Below are 20,339 nucleotides of genomic sequence, written 5' to 3'. Positions count from 1 at the left end.
GCTGAAGGGTTCAGGTTGGGGAGTTATCCCTAATCTTCTCCCCTAGGGTGATAAGGAGGAGGGAGAGATTCACTTTTTTAAAATATATATGGGGTAGTGGCGACTTACCATGGCAACGGGTCATGCTGCACCACAATATACGCCCCTACCATGGGAAAACACTCCAATCAACCCACTAGATAATAGGAAAAAAATGATTAAAAAAGAATGGGGGTGGCCCACCCTGCATCTGAGGCCATGCCCCCACCCCAGAAGGGTCAAGACAGTCTTTCTTTCCCCCTGGAAATGTTGATGGGGTTTATTACCCCATATGCCCCACATCCTATGGGTTGGAAAGCCCACTACACATCAGTGGAAAAATGAGGTGTGGGCAGCCCACTCTGGGGTCAGTCCACCCCAAAACAGCCCCAGCCGTCTTTCCTTCCCCCTGGGAGACAGAATGAGGGGGATGTATTCCCAGTCTGCCCACAGGGGTGCAGGATGCCCACTAGGCTCCAGGGAAAAGCTCATTTAAAAAACAAAGGGTGGGGTGGCCCACCCAGGCATTGGGCTATGCCCCCACCCCAAAACGGATGCAACAATCTTTGTGCACTGTCGGAGGCACATTTCGGGGTTTACCCAGTTGATCCTTGGGAGCATAATGCCCTCTAGACACTAGGAAAAGTAAAGAACGAAGAAGGAGTAGGGGGGCCTATCCTGGCATTGGACTGTGCACCCATCCCATAACTGCCTCAACAGTCTTTCTGCCCTGCTGGCAGTCAGATTGGAAAGGTTTACCCCAAATTAGCCCCCAGAGCAGAAAACATACTAGACACCGGGGATAATTCTGCCAATGCATCGGGCGTAACACCCAACCCTTAAGCCCCAGCAGTATTCATACACTTCCAGAGGCAAATTAGGGGGTATGACCTTCCAATGATAAAGTGTGCTTGTGACCCATGTCTGATACAAAATAAGGTGGCATTGTGGGTGAAAAACAATCGATTGGTATGCTGCCTGAGCGATTGCCAGTGGCTGAGATTAATTCAAGCCTTCCATCAGGCGCGCAACACCCATTGGGCTCACCAGGCTTCAGGCCCCCCCCCCCCCCCCTCGTGTGTGTTAGCCCGGGCTGAGACAGCTTCGCGTCTGATTGCAGCCGCACCCCAGTACTTCCCAGGTCTTTAAAGACCATTTACTTGTTAATGAGGCTTTTGTTGTGTTTTCACCCCTTCTTAGGGCCTTATGGCTGGAAGAATTAGTCCCCCTCGAAATCTCCCAGCCCCGGACCCACCCCCCCCCCCCCCCGAAATTTGGCTCTAGTTGCCTGCCTGCCTTCCATCCATTACCTTGTTGTGTTTGCATTTGATGTCCTATGTGCGCCAGCTGGGCTCACTGTGGCGCTGGAACCAAGCTATACCTGGCTGAACAGCTCTAATAAGGGCCAAACCATTCCTGGGTTGTATGTATTCCGGTTCAGGGAGGACTTGGTCTGGAAGTTGGAGCTGGACTGTTCCCATCAGTATCAGGGTCAAGACTGATCTACATATGGGTGGGTCCAAAATGAGGTGGCATGGTGGGCGAAAAACGATGGATTGGGATGCGGCCACAGCGATTGCCAGTGTCTGAGATTATTTCAAGTAGTCCATCCATCACCTTGTTGTTTTTGTATCCGACCAGTTCAGTGGCATCCCAGGTATCATTTGATGGGCTTTTTTTGTGGTAGACCAGATTGAGAAGGCTGATTTAGCTGTGGTTTGGTTCGGTGGAACGTTGTTTGATGATCATATTTTTCAGAAGGCCGAATAGGTGTTTATAGAGGAACCATATAGCTGTTTCAAGTTTAAGAGAAGTAATTCAGTGGGTTGGTTTGTGGATGATGTGTCTCTGAGGTCAACAATTTCCTTGATGAAGGTTTTTTCTGGGGCCGGTCTGTAGATCAAGTTAAAGATGGTGGTCTGCAAAGGTGGCATTGCAAAGGTGGCATTGCAAAGGTGGCATTGGGAAGTGGCTGCCAAAGAGGAACATAGTTGTTGTTCGGAGTGGGTTACAAAAAAGGTGCGTGGCCAGGTATAATACGCGGCCGACGCAAGGCTAAAAAAATGTTTAAATTGCATTGATGGTATGTGCTCTAAGCGGCCTGCAAGATCCTTTGTATGAGACGTGCAGTCGTTTGCTGGCGAGTACAGTCACAAGGCTGGCGCCATCCCATCTTATAACCGCGACTAAGAGCAAACCAGCCATTGTCCACAAATCAAAATAATATTCACAGTGCAACCCTTCGTTTTTTTATTACTGGTTATAAGGATCCTAGGAGCTAGCTCTCGCTCCAGTCAACAGTGGTATCAGCAGGAATACAACACCTCGTGTACATCCGCTCTTGTCACATTAGAACATCTAAAAGAGATTACAAAAGACTTTCAGGTAGGCTCAGCCCTGGACTTGGCTCCAATAAATATGTTTTACGGAGTGAAAAGCAAACCTGCAGATAGATTTTCTTGCATTGCCCCCTGGCGGCTGATCGCGGTTAAGCACAGACTAGACCGATGTTCGTCGGAACATCAAATAACCAGTCCCACGCTGTTGCTGACCGTGTATTTTGGTTTATTAAATCCTGTGAAAGTTGAGCACTGCGGGGAAGACTCTTCACATTATGCAGTACCAGTGTCACGTTCCTCAGCGCTTCTTGTTACATAGCTCCTTCTGTTAGACCATCCCGCGCAATAAGGCCGAGTAGTAGAAATATCGTAGCAGCAGGATGCATGCAAAAAGTCATACTCCGAATTGTTCTTAAAATGCCACATTTATAAAGTCTGGTAGTAAAAAGGTTCGTCATTCTACAAGACTGGTCATTGTGTTTTGCTACACCGTGTATCATGCGCCAACTACTTTTGATTGGTGTAGTTTGTCAGTTTTTAAATTATTATTAAATAAGCAAACTTTCAGGAGTTTGCAAAAAACGAATTGCAAGCCAGTCAACCGGATCTTATTATGTTTGGCGTGCTGCAATTATAACCAACAGTGGGCTAGATCTACTATGCATATTACAAGTACCACACGCTCCAATACGGCGCGTGCCACTGTTGCAACGTTTTTTCTTCACCACTAATCCTTTTTTAGGAGTCGCAAAAGTTTTTCTGACTGCTAAAGTGGTACTCTGAATGGATACCAATTCGGTATCTGAAAGGGGTGTTGTAGGTGTCTTTTCAAAATACCAAATAAGAATGTAATGTATGAATTTCTACTAGCACCTCCATGGAGTTGGTCTTGCATTCGCAAAAGGCAGGGCGGCTCCTCCGCTAAGGTGGAATAACGTAATGTTATTATCATTTTATTTTGTCCTCCTGCTGCAGCAGCTTTTCGCGAGGGAGCGGGGCTGCAGAGCAGGTGAGGAGTGGTAGAACCCTCCTAAGAGTGCAATGACTGTTTGATTGGCCCTCTCAGGCCGCCCAAAACAGTGATGCGCGCTTTCCCTGTTTTCCATGCACGCTTCATTACAGCCTGCATGGAGAACATACCCAGGCCCCTAGTCCTTGGCTGAGCACCAAACCACGACGCTCAGCCCAATCACAACGCTGCCGATGCAGCATTGTGATTGGTCAGGGGAGCCTGGCTGTTTCCTGGAGATGGAGGGGAGCAGAGATGCGGGACCCGGCGGCAAAGGTAAGTGTATTTTTTATTTTTTTATTTTATTTAACAATGTGCCCCACCACCCCTTCAATTGCTGCCTGTCCACCACCCATGAGCCGTGCAGGCCACCACTGGCAAAAGGGAAGGGATTCCTTCATCTTTGTGTATGTTAAAGGAAAAAAATAGGTCCATGGGACCATTGCCAAATCTTATGTAAATAAAATGTCAACTTACCTTTTTATACACAGCCGCATTTCCTTTAAGGAAAATGGGGCTGCATTTTTTTTAAACAATTTTTTATCTAAGTTTACTGTAGAGAAAGGCAGCCACAGACATGGTGATCTGCTGACACCAGCAGGCCACCATCCCTGTGATGGGCTCCAATCATGAGTCGCAGTTTGTAACATATCTCATTAATATGCATGAAGTAGGTCATGTTGTGACCAACTACAATTCAGCTTTTTAAGAACCAACCAATTGCGATCAGTATTTTGAGACCAGATATTTATTTGTACATCTGGTCCATTGTTCTGAAATGACTGATGGTTATTGGTACGGTTCTTTTTTTCTTCTTCTCTCACTTTTCAAGTCTGCCTTCATCTTTTCAATGCCTCTGGCTTCTAATTGCTTGCATGTTAGTGGGACACATAGCATCTTGAGACCCTAACCAGTTAGTAGTGCGCTTTACAAACCCCTGATTGGTTGGTTGATTGATTCTTAATAATTGGAATCATGGTGGTTTGTTGTCAGTGTATTTTGTCACTTAAGCATAGATCTTCGTACTGTTTACTGTATTGATAACTGATGGTGTGCAGTGTATAAGGCGGCATGTACTATAGAACTTTGCTATATAAATTTGTAAACAAGTATTGAACAGTTCTCCATTGCTTAGCTTGCCATATTAGTACTCATGAGTAGCCTTATATTTCCAGCTATACAGTTGGTGGAGCAGGGACTTTAAATAAATATTTGATTTATGGTATCAATTTTATTGCTCATCTAGAGAAAAGTCCCGCTCGTTGCTGGGCCCCAAAGGCGAAAGACCTGGGATGTAAGAAGAGAATTAATCAAAAGCTGCAAATCAACAATTTTAACTTTCTCTACATCTGATTTCAAATAACATTTCCTGGAAGCCAATGATGAGATCTGATGTGAGTTTCAAATTTTTATTAAATCTTTTCTTAAGTATATCTTTATTCTCAAAATAATCAATTAATTAGTAATAAAATACAGGACAAATGCATTAAGCGTGTTCTATACAAGTAAATCTCTATTTCAAGTCTAGGAAATGAGAGAAAGGGTACCTTTAGAACCAATAAAGAGTTCTAATCGAGAGGTGAAAGCATAAAGTTTAAAGCAATCCTTAATCAGTAAGCACTTCCCATGAGGAGAAGATCACGAAGTGCCATAAAGTCTCAGAGCAGCATAAGTTCTATCAAGGGAAATAAATAGGTCTTTCTGAGTGAATCAGAGAAAATCTCAGCAAAGGGGTCGGCAGAGAGTCTAGGAAGGGTCTGAATAATCTCCACACACAACTCTAGGAAAACGCTCTTATATAACATTTTGATATCTATCACTAAGGTAAAATGTTGCATTCTTCAGTCTTCTCAGCAAATCAATGTGTCGTGTCATCATGGGAACAGGAAAAGCTTCTCTTGTCAAAGCAGTTCAGAGCAAAAGGCTTACAGATATTAAGTGCTAAAACGAAACATTTCATAAATATTGTGCATGTCAAAGTTTGGTTCCCACTGTTTATTTCTACTACAAGACAAAACGGTTAATGGTTAGGTCTCTACATCACACAGATGAAATCCAGCAATTCTCACAAATTCTAACATGCAAATTTTATTCATGAAGAAACATTTTACAGAAATTAAACTACACTTTGTAATACATTATTGTATTATATAAAAATATCTCTATAGGAAAGTCGAAATCTAACGTTTTCTATTAGTTCATGTTCACTTCAGCATGTTTGTATTATTAAAAGTCTTGCATCTTTCATTACTGACATTCCTCACCTTAGGTCAGAGAAAAAGAAAAGGGAAATAAATGCAAGCGTAACATAGGCGCCCCTCCCCAGAAATCTTCACTGTGTCCCCTTGAGATGGGTCTCCTGCAGCAGTACCACATCAGGATGTAGTCGTTTTATATATTGGGTCACCAGGCCCCTCTTGACCTTGTCCCTCAGACAGTTCATGTTCCAGGATAGGACCAACAGCGTCCTATTACCTAACAGTGGAGTACCTGTCTTGACGCAGGAATGGAGATGGGAAGCGCAGAGGACCAAATCGCTGCCAGTCTGCTAGCTGCGATCTACTGTGGTGCATATAGCCACTGCGGGGGCCGGCCGTCGGCCGATGTGTCTGTGAATTTCCTCCCTTAACTGTAACAACTGTGAACTCCTCAAAGTGTATCCAACCCTCTACCCGCCCCACCCCCCAAGGGCCCTGATGAGTGTGTCCCCATAGCGTACCAAACAAAGTAGAAACTGAACTACTCAACAGTGGAGTTTGAAAGGTCTGTAGCCCACAGTCCCACCCACCAATTCAGCCCCTTAATACACTATCACACAATCTGCGCTAGCCACCCCTGGACGCGGTGACTTTGTCCCTGCAAGTGAAAAGATAACCACTCCAGCTCACTGAGCCTTCTACTGTAGGACGACAAGTATCATACTCCTAGGCCCCAGATCTTAGCATCAGTTCCACGATTATGATGCCGCTGTCAGTCCGGATGCTGTGGTGGCGAAAGGGCGGGGCTCAGGTTCGTGTTCTAGGTTTGCAGTGCCGACCGCCAGAGGGTGAGCAGATTCTGAGTCTGTCCCCTGGTAATCGCCCGTATAGCCATGTTCTAATCTTCTTAGTGGTTGCCTCTTCGTCCCCCTCCGAGTCCGAAGAGACCTCCCTTCGCCTCTCCGGGCCTCTATCCCGTCATGGTGTATTCACACCCCTCCTCTGCGCGTGGCTACCTTTTCTCCTGGGCCACCATCTGTCCATGGGTCGTGCCCCTACCCCCACCCCCCATCAGGGCGTGTGCAAGGTTTTCTCCCTCTACTGCGATGCAGCCTGGGGCTTTCCTCCAGCCACTCCCAAACCTCCTCTGGCGTTTGAAAGAAGTTTGATTTCCCCTGGAATAAGACCTTCAGTGTAGCCGAGAATAGAAGCATGTATTGCAGTTGAAGGCTCCGCAGTTTGGCCTTCACTGGGTCGAATGCGCGCCGTTTCCGCTGGACTTCCTGAGAATAATCTGGGAAAATCATTAAGACATGTCAATTATTATGCACAAATAAAGAAAATGGAATCTTGGCCTGCTCAAGATGGAGTCGGGCCTCATGTATTTTATGTTAAGATTATAATTATGCAAATCTATGTACGCAGTGAGCAGTAGCAATTATTGATCTGACCTGAATACATATACTGGGTTTACCTCCTCCCTATGCTCTTCTTTGTGCCTCCTAGCCACAAGATGTGTTTCTCATCTCCACCTCCCATCTGTGGCTATGAAGGGCAGCACAAGCTAAGAAGGAAGTTGCATATGCTGTAAGTGATGGGTGCTGAGAGTTGCCAACAGGAAGCTTAGACTAGCTTTGCTTCTGACCATGATGTTGTCGTGATTCATGAATCACAGTGAGATTGCATGGTGGTCTACCTCCGAGTGTCATGTGACCAGTGCCTGACCACACGGTAGGCCTAGCATCTGGATTCATAGCTTTCTCGGCCAGGGAAGGGACAGAGATGAATTAGAAAACATGCTGTGGTGGCGCAAGAGGAGGAGCAGGCACCAACTAACATTGCGCTGTGTAAAATTATGTTTAATATCATCAGTTTAGAATTTTAGGTACGAAAAATGGCATTACTTTTTTTTCACTGGTTCTTGTCGCAGTCATACCTGTGATCTCATCTCTGCCAGCTCTTCCTGGTTGCGTTACCTCCTGTTCTGTATATGAGGGAAGCTTGAACTTCTGCTGCAATGCTGTACGTGTTCTGCCTTTTTGAAGCTGACTGTAAAGTTGTCTGGGAGAGACAGATGTTCTTCTGCAGGTCATACTGGGGGTGGGTTGGTGTGTTTCTTTCCTTCCATACTTTCTTGCTTGCTTTTTCTGCTAAGGGAATATCTCATTGGTTCTGTGTAGCCCAGATTCGTGTTTTTATGAACGCATGCTCTGCTGCTGGCTACACCATCAACAGTGAAAGTGGTGGTCTCTTTCGTTTGGGAATCATACACGCATGCACGCATGCTCCTGGCAATGCTGTGCCTAATGGTAATGCTTGTGAAGAGCTTGCCAATGTATGAACTCAATTGATTGGTTTTCCCAGTGCTCATTTCATAGACTTCCTGCAATCATTTCTCCATGTTCGAAGTGTTCTCAATGCTGTGATGTCCAGTGTCATTATGTTTTTAAACCCCGTGCTATCTGTGTACTGTTGTTTGTCACAAATGAAGATGTGATACAGCTAGAAGCATCTGTAAGCCCCGCCATGCTTGGGGCGTCCTTTAGATGAGTTATGGGTCTTCTGTGTTTAGTGTCGCGTTTGAAGTGAGTAGAAGAACCACCACGGTCTTCTGGTTAGGGTTGGTCGATCTTTCCTTCATACAGGTCTTTAGTCCTTGCCTGTGAAGGGTCCAGCTGCTGGGGAGAGAGGATGCCCATTGATGGTGTTGCTGTCAGTAATGCGTCCATCTCGCATTGCATCAGACCATGTAGCCAGGGGTTAGGGTCTCGGACACGGTAAACAAGAAGACAGTAACGGGTACAGGGAGAAAACTGCAAAAAGCCATGGAGATGCTCAAGACGTGTCACAGTTCGTAAGCAGTAATTAATACGGACATATCTGCCTAAAATAAGTCATTTTGGTTCCTTCATAGTTGTTCTCACACATAACTCTTATATTCCTTTATCCAGTTCTAATATTCCTTTCGTTCTGACTAGCATATCTTCGGCCTACATTTGAATTCCTATGATTTCTGTTGATGGCCGTGTAGGTGACCATAAACAAACGTCTAAAGAGCAGAGCGCCATGACGCCACAGCGCTCCAACCTGCGAGCCTGTGACCCAGACCTTGGAAGCAGAGGGTGTTCTCTGCTGCTTGCGGTGCTGAATGCTATCCTTGTGTGCCCTCGCTCCACTCACGAGGCCCGCTAATAGAACTGTGTATGTGTAAAACTCAGTTCCGCTCACAAACACGACTGCTTTTAACAGAAGACCCAGCACCCTGGTTTGACGCCAAGCGAGATCCTCCTCCTTGTAGTTCTTCGGTGCACAAGTCGCTTCTAAGTAAGGTGATCTTGCGGTCCATAACTTCACTGCAGAAACGTACATTATTTCCCAGTGGCTGGAAACGAGTTTCTTTCTCTGACACTTTCCAATAACCTTCTCAGTAACCCCACCATATATAATTGCCTGATCTCTGACCGCAGCAAACTCGGCTCACTTAATCTGATACAGGCAGCTACTTTGTCGTAGGTGGCATGACACAAAAACCTAATTTGATCCAAGGAGCGCTTTGCTATTAAAGGAGCTCTCGGCAGGGCACCTCATGGGTAAGTTATCAACCCCCCCCCCCCCCTACGTGTTTGTACTTCCCTTTTCAGGTGATCACTGGTCATGGCTCATATTATTGTTCCCATGGAGCTGCCCTTCTGAATGACCTCATCCCAAGAAAGGCTTGTCAGCCTACTGCCTTCCGCCCGAGCTACACACAAAATAATCTGTCCCATCTGATGTGATATTTACCATGCTAAGCTTTAAAAGTGTCTGTAAACGCCTTTGGTAAAACATGTTTTCATTTTAATGCATTTTAGGATCACCATACCAATGAGAGATAAAGAAGGAAAACAAGATTACAGGTATTTGCAATACTTTTATTACTATTGTTTTGTAACCATCCCCAAATGTCTTGCTTTCCTCGTGCCTCTGCTAAAAAGTTGACCTACTGAATGCTGAAATCAATAATAAAAAAACTTTTAAAAACGTTGACCTACTGTATACTGTGTATAATTCTAAAACCTCATGCTAGTGGTCTTCGTTTACTGATCTGTTATTCCTCACCCTGATGCCAGTCCTCATGCTGATCTGTTACTCATGCTTATCTGATGTATTCTGCTCAGTGATCTGTTAGTCCTCATGCTAATTTGATTCCATGCCATGTTTTTTCTCGCGCTGGTATTATGCTTAATGCGGACATGATGCAATTCACTAAGCTGATTTGTTATTCCTCATGCAACATTAAATCTGCATGCTGTGTCTTTCCTGAAGCCACTAATTCTTCATGCGAATTTGGCATTCCTTGCACCAAGCTGTTCAAATATTAGTCATATCTGTGAGTCACAATTGAAATTGTGTCTTGCACGGTTCTCAAAATATTTCTTTTTAGATCTGGTGCGGAGTTGGCTGTGAAGCTCATTGATATTGACTATTTTGACGTCCATATTTTACCGAATCTACTTTTAAAACTCATGGCCTTCATTTGAAAAGAACAGAACAGGAGGTAAACATTGGGCAAAGGAGAAATAAGGAGCCGACGCAATGGACATTTGACAGAGCACTCCTGCAGGATCATCAATATAGGGAAAGAATGGCTGAATGGATTAAGGAGTTCTGGGTAATTAATAGAGGTACTGCGTCACCAGGGAGTGTCTGGGACGCTTTTAAAGCTGGAATACGAGGTGAGACCCTTAGCTATGTTATTAGAACTCAAAGAAGAGAAAGGGAGGAAATAGAAAGAAATAATGAATTAATTAGAGAGGCAGAGGAGGAACTCATGACGGCTATACATATGCATGCATCAGTTGAGCAGATATTGCTAAAATTAGTCGCTCTTAAAGCAATGGCCATGGAAGAGATGGCAAAAAAAACGGTGGAGAAGTATTTAGCCAATAAAGAAAAGGCGTATGAGCTTAGCGAAAGAGTGGGTCATATATTAGCGGTGCGAGCTAGACAAAGAGATGGTATGGCTAATATTAAGGAGATCCAAAATGATCAAGGAATTAAAGTTAAGGGTGCAGAACAGATTAGAGAGGTTTTTAGGCAGTTTTACACGGAATTGTATCGGGCAGATGGGCGGGGAAGTGAGGAGGACATGAGGGCTTATTTGAGGGATATTGAGCCATCAAAGTTGGAGGAGGCAGACAAATTAGAGCTGGAAGAGAAATTCAAGGTGGAAGAACTTGTTGAAGCGCTGAAGGAACTCCCATCGGGGAAGGCTGCTGGCCCGGACCAGATCCCAGTTGAATTTTATAAGGTCTTTCAGACCTTTTTGCTAGCAGACATGTTCAATATAATGGTGTCAGCGCAACTGGGTGAAACTGTTCCATGTTCCTGGGGTGGTGCAGACATCATTGTTATTCCAAAAAAAGGTAAACCGCCAGATGTCCCAGGCTCCTATCGACCCATTACCTTAATGAATGCCGATGTCAAGGTGTTTTCAAAAATGTTGGCAAAAAGACTATCCAAGATAATTGAATCGTTAGTTACACCCTCTCAGCATGGATTTATTCCAGGGAAAGGCACAACCCACCATACCAGGCAGGTAATAACGGCACTTGATGTTGCAGACATCTTGGAGGACCCAATGGCAGCGGTGTTTCTTGACGCTGAAAAGGCCTTTGATAGGGTCTCATGGGGGTATCTATGGGATGCTCTAAGGTGGCATGGTATAGGACCAGGGTTCACAAAGGCTCTGCAGACGTTATACATAGCACCGACGGCCAAGATAAGAGTCAATAGAGGTTATTCAGCTGCAGTTAACATCCAGAGAGGAACAAGGCAGGGGTGTCCCTCTTCTCCCCTATTGTTTGCTCTGTATCTTGATCCCTATATTCGTAAATTGGAAATGAATCAACAAATACCTCCACTAGTACTAAATGGGTGCAGACTTAAATCACTAGCCTACGCGGACGACGTTGCCATCCTGACTCCAGACCCTGTAGCCGCCATCAGGGCAATTGAATCAGAAGCTGAGAAGTTTGGCCAGTTCTCTGGTTATAGGTTGAATACAACTAAAACACAGATAGTCAAGAATCAGTGGGTAATGTGTAATGATGTAAGAGTGGTAAACACGGCAACTTATCTAGGGGTGCAAATGACGGCAGAAGTAAGCAAAATTGTGGAAAAAAACATGGATCCCTTGATAACTCAAATGAAAAAAGACCTAGAAAGAATGAACAATTTACATCTGTCACTGGTTGGTTGTACAAACACTATCAAAATGATGATCTTACCCAAATTTCTGTATGTATTCAGGGCTGTCCCATTGTTGATTGAAGCTAGCTGGTTTAATCGCATAGAGTCTATCTGTAACAGGTTTATATGGGCCCAAGGTAAAACCCGGAGAGCTTATAGGTACATGACGCTCCCTAGAGAAAGAGGGGGATGGGGGGCACCAGATTTTCGCTTATATTATATGGCCTCTGTACTGCAATATATTCAAGGTCTTATCGGTGGAAGCTCTGATGATGTTAGAATGCAGAAAATGTCTACAGATGTGTATGCTCTCGCTTTAGGGGTAAATGCTGAGAATTGCTTTCTGAAGTGCATTGATTATAGCTATTTCAAGAGGACCAAGTTTAAAACTGTTAAAGCGGCAGTGACGACGTGGAATGCATTCTTGAAGAGGGTAAAACTTGGGAGGTATAATAGATATGTCTCATTAAGTAACAACAGGTCGCTCCCTAAGGAAATTTTTGGAGATTATACTATGGCAGAGTGGGCATTAAAGGGGGTTATGCAAATTGGAGATTTGTATACACAAGATGGCCTTATGCAATTTTCAGAGCTGAGAGTAAAATATGGCTTAGATAATAGGGGATTTTTCAAATATCTACAGGTTAGAAGTTTCCTTGATAATAAAGTGGGGGGCCCGGCAGGTTTTAATAAAGTGGAAATAATGGAGAAAATAAAACTGTCGGGGGATTGCACCATCAAGTCCTTTTATGCAGCATTGGTGAAAGACAAGCAGGACGATCTAGTCAAATTTAGTAAAAAATGGGAAGATAAACTGGGTATTGATAATAGGCTTTTTTATGATTCATTGAATCTTGGATCTACGATACTATGTGCTGCCCCGCTGCAGTCGCAGCATTATAAAACATTATACTCTTTGTACTTTACTCCTGCAAAGATCGCAAAATGGGGAGGAAATCAAGGAATCAATTGTCCTAGATGTAATGAGCTGGAAGTAGATAGCGTACACATTTTTGCTACATGTCCACAACTAAGAACTCTGATTAGGGAAATTGAGGGGTTTTTAGCAAACTCACTGGATATTGAGATATCCCTTACACCAGTTTGGATTATGTTGGGAGTAAGTGATGACGAGCAGGCTCAATATGCTGATTTCCTTTTTGTAGCAATGGCTGTCTATAGACTAACAATAGCTAGGGCATGGCTAGATAAAAGTTCTCCGAAAATGCAATGTTGGCTGGCAAATACCCTATATGCATATAATATAGAGGAAAAAATTTTTGCACGAAAGGGGAGGAGTGGAAGACGTTTGGGGAAAAGAATCTGGGAGCCAATATGTAAATGGAAAGAGAGACAAAGAAGGAATAGCTAGGGAGAGGGGTAGGTTGTTGCCTGTACTTTGATGTCGAGTATTTTAATCATAGCTGATTTCTATAAATGTGTACACTTTGATCGGTCAGATTTACTGTATAAGTTAGTATTTAAGACTTGTGATATGGGTAATGCTCATAATCTATTGTTGTAATGAAGAAAAATAAAAAATTTCACAAATAAAAAAAAAAAAAAAAAAAATGAAAAGAACAGAACTTGTCTCTTAGCCCTGTCATTGTTCGTCTCCTTTCTTTAGTCCTCGACCTGTACCATGAAAATGCTGCAACCCCTTGACACAAAGAAAACATTCTGTGCTCTTCTAAGCTTCAAGTGGACTACTCAGGCCTTCTACTGAAGGGATATACACGACACTTCAGAATTGCTTTTTCTGCCAATACTGCCCATTAAATTTAAGGTTCTGCACATGTGGCTGAAATGAATTATTCCACTATTGTATATTAATCTGTGAAATGCCACTGCAGTTCCCAGAAGGAATTGCACCGCACCCCCATTTAACAATGTACTCCGAGAACTACCTTTTCTGTTGTTTTCCAAAAGACACTACTCTTGGATTAATGGACACATTTCTGATCCCATCCCTATTGGGCGAGGCACCCGCCAGGGGTGCCCGCTCTCGCCTATGCTCTTTGCCATCGCAATGGAGCCCCTCGCGGCCAGACTTCGACAACACCATACTCAGAGGGGCATTGGCTTTGCAGCCTGCGCCCTCTTGGTCTCCATGTGCGCGGACGATATTATTTTATATGTCCGTCACCCCCAAGAAAATCTCAGCCCCCTGGTATGTGAGATCAAACGGTTTGGTGGTTACTCCGGCATCCAGGTAAACTGGAGTAAGTCATTCCTCTTTCCCCTTACCGACGCCACTACACCCTTCACCCAGACTACCCCTTTGTTTCGGCATCTGGTCCCACTCGCTATTTGGGTATCTGGCTAAGCAGGGACGTGGATGACCTCTGGAGGGCTAACTTTGGTGATGCGGTGGACTGGCTTGAGTCTAAGATACCCCAATGGAACCGACTTCCCCTATCGCTGGCTGGTCGCATAGCCATTGCCAAGATGGTGGTCCTCCCGAAATTCCTATATCTCTTCCTGAACATCCCTGTTCCCCTAACAGCCCACTTTTTTCGTAGGATCATGTGGTGGAATGGGCGCTCCGAACTTTAAGCTTTATGCATTAAGTGCTCAGGCCAGTTTCTTGCACTTCTGGATTCATCCCACTCCTTTCCAGCCGCACGTGGCGGTTGAAGCTGATCTCGCAGCCCCTTGGCCGCTCGTCACCACTCTGTTTGCCCCAGCCAAACTCCCACGCAATGAAATAGACACGGTCGAGACCATGCGCTGGGCCTGGGATGGACTGCGCTGTATGTCTGTTGCTCCGATACTGTCAGCAAGCACGATGCTGATTGTTCGGCATCCTGCCTTCCCTCCTCTCCAGCTCTCCGGCATGGCTAAACACGCCACCCGCCTGGGGCTGGCAACATTGGCGGACCTCTACCCTGGGAACATGTTCTATTCTCCCGCTGCAGACTCTGGTCCCATGGACACTTTACTTTTCTATCATTAACACGCCATCTGTAGGGAGCTGCATCCTACGTTCCCCCAGCCTCCTCCTTCGATGACCACTCTTGACTTCCTATACTCGTCTCCCACTCCTCGGAAGTTGGTTACCAAACTCTATGCCCTCACGCTGGGCGAGGACCTCAGTGTAGATATTTCCCAGGCCGATTGGCTTTATTGTTGCAACCAAACGAGGCGTTTATCTCCAAACTATTGCCTGCGCCTTATACACTTTAAATATCTGCACAGGCTTTATCGCACTCCCGTTCAGCTACTCAAATTTGGACTAATTCCCAGTGACAGATGCCTGAACTGTTCTGCCCCGGCTCTTGACTTCTCTCATCTTGCCTGGTTATGTCCAAAGGTCTCCGACTACTGGTGGGAGGTCTGTACTGCAATATCCGAGATAACTCCTCTCCGGTTCAACCCGACCCTCCGCTTTTCCTCCTAGGCTTTGTTAAGTATTGCCCAGACGCCTCCCACCGCTTGATTGCTATGCTGCTCGTCCTCACGCGACGTAGGGTATCCATGTGTTGGGGTCCCAAACCTGCGCCTCAGTTCGCCAAATGGTTCGAGGATGCATAGCGATGCCAGACCCTATTATCTGAATTCTGGGACCTTATGCCTGCGAGATCCCGCCCACTCGACATATGGGGCCCCCTAGTGACATACCTTCATACTCGTTCACCCCTGAGCCAGACTGCCTCTTCCGTGCTCCCCGCTGGCATTCTGCCCGCAGCGGCCGCCAAGCCAGTCCACAGCATCACCAAAGTTAGCCCTCCAGAGGTCATCCACGTCCCTGCTTAGCCAGATACCCAAATAGCGAGTGGGACCAGATGCCCAAACAAAGGGGTAGTCCGGGGTGAAGGGAGTAGTGGCATCAGTAAGGGGAAAGAAGACTGACTTACTCCAGTTTACCTGGATTCCGGAGTACCCACCGAACCGAATTATCTCACATACCAGGGGGCTGAGATTTTCTTGGGGGTGACGGACATATAAAGTAATATCGTCCGCGTACATGGAGACCAAGAGGGCGCGGGCTGCAAAGCCAATACCCCTCTGAGTATGGTGTTGTCGAAGTCTGGCCGCAAGGGGCTCCATTGCGATGGCAAAGAGCATAGGCGAGAGCGGGCACCCCTGGCGGGTGCCTCGCCCAATAGGGATGGGATCAGAAATGTGTCCATTAATCCGAAGACAGGCAGTGGGGAGAGTGTAAATGAGTGATATTTTGCGTATGAAGATAGTGCTAAAGCCAAGACGTGGGAGGAGTAAGAATAGGAAGGGCCACTCCAGGGTATCGGAGGCCTTGGTGGCGTCAAGAAGAGCAGCCACTGCTTGGAGAGCTGGATTGATTTGATGGAGGACAGAAAAAATGGTCCGAAGATTGTGTGAAGTAGCGCGTCCAGGAATAAAGCCGGACTGATCAGGGCCGGCAGTAGGTGGCATGAGAAGAAGAAGGCACGAGGCAAGTAAATTTGCAAAGATTTTATTGTCTGTATTAATAAGGGACAGGGGGCAGTAGGAGTCACGGCTTTTAGGGGGTTTGTCAAGCTTGATGAGAAGCGTTAACATAGCCTCACGGAGCGATGGTGGGAGGAAACCACTCTCGAAAGAGTCATTATACATAGCGGCCAGGTGCGGTACCAGAAGGGAGGCGAAGGTCTTGAAGAATGAAACGGGGAGACCGTCTAAACCAGGGGCCTTGTTGCCAGGCATACTATTGATAGCTGCGAGTATCTCTTCTTTAGAGAAGAGCTCGTCGAGGAATTCACGATGATAGTTTTCGAGCCATAAGAGCTCTAGGGTGTCAAAGTATTGGAAAAAGACCTCGCGCGAGGGGGTGGAGCCCACAGTGTAAATTTGCATGTAGTACTCTGTAAAACGCGATTTTATTTCCTCCGGGGAGGTAGTTCAAGTGGGGCAGCCATCCTGGAGCGCAGTGATGTATGATGCAGCACGAGGAGGACGGAGAAGGTTGGCCATGGTTTTACCGGGCTGGTCGCCATCACCAAAACGGCATGCCCGGGCCTCTCTACCAAGGAAAGAGAGCTCACTGTTGGCCTCCTCAGCAAATTCCGAGTGTTTTTTTTCGTGAAGGCGAGCAAGAGTATCAGAGCTGGGGTGGAGAGCATGAACAGAGTCCAAGGATTTGATTTCCGATTCTAGTTTGTCAAGAGTACTGCGAATGAGATTCTTGACAAACCCCGGACTGTTTAGAGATGCATTTGCCGCAGATCACAGCCTTAAAACCCTCCCAAAATGTGGAGGGAGAATCCACAGAGCCCTCGTTTAGCTCAAAATATTTATTGATCATGGTCTGGACCTTGTCACAGAAGACAGAGTCTCGAAGCGCATTTGGGGGGAGCCACCAGGTGAAGGCCCGCCGCGGGGATTGAGGTAAACGAAGATTAGGCTGTACCGACACATGATCCGCGAGAGTGCTCGCCATATGGTCAACGGAGTTAAGCCAGGAGAGGATATCCGAAGTGGTGATCCAGAGATCCAGACGGGACCAACAGCCACGGGTTTCAGTAACGCAAGTGCCCTCGCGGGCATCGGGACGCATGTGACGCCAGGCATCATACAGTGAGTTTTCGGCAAGGATGGAATTAAGGAGAGCCATGGAACGTGGATGAGAGACATAAGGGCCAGAGCGGTCCAAGTCTGCAGAGAGTGTCACGTTAAAGTCTCCCCCCCCCCCCCCCCCCCCCCCCAAAGGAGTGCAGCAGGGCTTAGGAATGAAATGAGGTGCCAGATTTGTGCAAAAAAGTCCGGGTCATCAGTGTTAGGGCTGTATACTGCAGCAATCGTTAAAGGCTGGGTCCGCTGGGAGCCATGGAGGATAACATAGCGCCATTCGGGGTCAGTGAGTACCTGGGTCGTTTGCCAAGGGAGACCCTTGCGTATCAGAATGGACACCCCCCGAGAGTAGTTGGAGTAGAAAGAGGAGTGTGATTCTCCCCAGTGTCGGGAATGTAGTATGGCGGCAGTTGCAGGTAACGGGTGGGTTTCTTGTAGCAGACAGAAGTTCACTTTGTGCCGAAGGAGGTGGGTGTGGATAAGTTGGGCCTTGCGGTGGTCATTTAGACTGCGTATGTTCCAAGTCCAAAATACAGTGTCTGTCATGCCGTGTGCTAGTGTAGGAAAGAGAGGAGCGTGGTGCGGTGAATTCGGTCAGGAGCTTAGGATTGGGGCGCATGGTGGTGCAATCCAGCTGAGAAAAGAATAAGCGGTGTAGCAGTGTATGGTATGCAAAGGGGCCCTGCCTTTGGAACAGTGTCCTCTTTTTGGTTTCATGCAAAGGGGCCAACCAGCGCCAGCAGAAGCAGATAGCTGAGCAGTGGGGGTGCTAGCGTTCTCGACAGGATGGAGGGTGGCAAACGGTGTCGCACCCAGGAGCACGGCCCAAGTAATGTGCGCCAAGCGATGCACCGAGGTGGTGCAGAAAGCATGTGTGACGGTGATCTGATGCAAGCAAAATATTAACAGAATATCCAAATATGTAGACAACGTCGCCTCAAGAGGAGGCAGAACATCCCAAAGAACACCCCAACCCAGACAAACACCCCACACGCATTGAAATATGACTACATAAGACGTGCAAAAGAATAACAAAAGGCCCACAATCAAATACAAAAGTGCCTCAAAAGGAGGAGGAGGACAGCCGAGTCTGTCTCCACCACAGAGAATGGCAAGGGCTCCAACTGTTCAATGTGTAATAGTGTGTATGTAGCATCTTTCATGGACATAAATCGCTGTTCAGTCAAATTAATAGGTGAAAACAAAGCAGAAGCATTTAAATAATCCCACTGGACTTTTCCCATTTTGAGAGTCTGTAATGTACATGCAAACTGCATTACTAATCTCAATTGATTTTGACCATGAAACAACACGGATACATCATTTTGAACAATATCAATAACTGATGAAACAATATTATCCAAGGTGTAAATGTGTGAAGACAGTGTACTGATACTATTGTCGACCACAGCAAAAACCTTTTCTAAATTTGCTTGATCTATTTTACGCAGACGTGAAGCTGCTTCTGCCTGCAAAAGTTTCCAAATTTAATTGTAAGCTGCATAGAGAAATCTCTTATTTCTAGGGGCTCTAGGACCTAAGATAAAATCAGCTAAATTAATGTTGCTCGACAAGAATGATAAGTGTCGTTTTACAGACAGAGTGGAATGTTCCAACCATTGTTGGTACAATTTACCCACAGAGTATGTGGTGACTGTATTTGAATTTGGAAAACGAGGATCCGGTCTAGTCTGGGTGAAACCAGGTGTTACATTATAAAAACGCAGTTGCCATGCATTTGAACTTGTTGGCCAGACCAACCAACTGGAATGGTCAATTTCAGAAATATTAAAAGTGTCATTGCTAAACAAAGCTTGTAATACATCGATTGTAAAATTAGTTTGTGCGCGCCAATCGTCATATTCCGCTATGGAGGGGATGGAAGGGATATTCAAATTTTTAGCAGTCGCCAAGACAAAACGAGTGGTCTGGTGTACTGTATCATTTAAAAATGAAATTGGAGTCTGAATCAGGCAGGCACGATGCAGACCTTGAGTGCCGTGAACCTGCCAAGCTTTAGTGCCCTAAATGGATTTTAAATCAATTGTATCTTTCCAGTGATCATAACCTTGTTGGGCCAATTCAGTTCTAAAGGAAGTGGAATAGATCAATTTAGTATGGGTAAGAATGAATTTGGGCTGCAATGATGAATGCAATTTAAAAAAAATAGGATTCTGGGTTAGATGTATTGTAATCGGTAAAATAAGAAAACTTATCCCGAAGGGTTTTAGAACTCCCTTGGATGGAAGTTGGACAATGTTTCCGTTAGGTGTAATTAAAGACAGGTCGTAATGTGCTTGTTTTGTGTAAGTAATGATGCTCATAATGTGGATAACAGAATAAATCAGCATAATTGGCAGAATCTAAATACATATCTTCAGCATCAAAAGCAGCATAATATTTTGAATCAGAAAACAATGAATGTATAGCTTGCACATCCCAATCATCAGAATGTATGTCCTGTGTTATCACATCTCCTAAGGAGACGTGAAATACGTATGGTATCTTAAGGACCTCCGTCTGGCCGTGGACTTCAAAAGCTACTTTATCCCATACGATGCCATCTGCAACTGGGAAAGCCGAAATGTTAACAAGAGCTTGATCATGTTTCATGATATGGGACAATGTATGAAGTGCCAGAACTCCGTCAACCAAATTCACAGCAGAGCATTCAGGCAAATAATGACCATTGATCAGTAAGAAAAACACTGTCACAAATCCAGTCAACATGAAGAGGAAAATCAGGATAAGTACCAACCAGATGTAGGTCCAGGGTGGGACCAGGTAAGTTTTCTTGAACCAAGAGATAAAAATACACAATTTTGCCAGTGGAAGAGCCAAAGTGGAAAACGAGGAGGATGAGTCAGAAGAGAAGCTGGCATAATCTCCAAAGTAACCGCTTGCAGTTCTGTTAATTAGAGGTGGTAGTGCTGGATCAGCGGGAAGTTGTCGAGGACTGGTCGGCACCTCACTATTAGACTCATCTGTAGGGTAAGTATACTCGACGTCTGCATT

General features: G+C 45.6%; 1 protein-coding gene across 4 annotated transcripts in view; it reads left to right on the top strand.

Moving 5' to 3' along the window:
* Positions 1–20,339, top strand: part of GATB (glutamyl-tRNA amidotransferase subunit B) — a 488,988-nt gene that overhangs the window by 341,266 nt on the left and 127,383 nt on the right. For 2 of the 4 annotated variants that reach the window (XM_085641663.1, XM_085641662.1), the window contains one exon: positions 9,416–9,460. The exons of the other annotated variants lie outside the window; for them this stretch is intronic. In XM_085641663.1, the coding sequence (XP_085497789.1) occupies positions 9,416–9,460 (45 nt within the window). The remainder of the gene's footprint in view (positions 1–9,415; positions 9,461–20,339) is intronic. 4 annotated transcript variants of the gene reach the window in all.

This window comes from Triturus cristatus, chromosome 2_2 (assembly GCF_964204655.1).
Source record: "Triturus cristatus chromosome 2_2, aTriCri1.1, whole genome shotgun sequence".
Classification (NCBI taxonomy): domain Eukaryota; kingdom Metazoa; phylum Chordata; class Amphibia; order Caudata; family Salamandridae; genus Triturus; species Triturus cristatus.
This window is presented reverse-complemented; position numbering and strand designations above follow the sequence as displayed.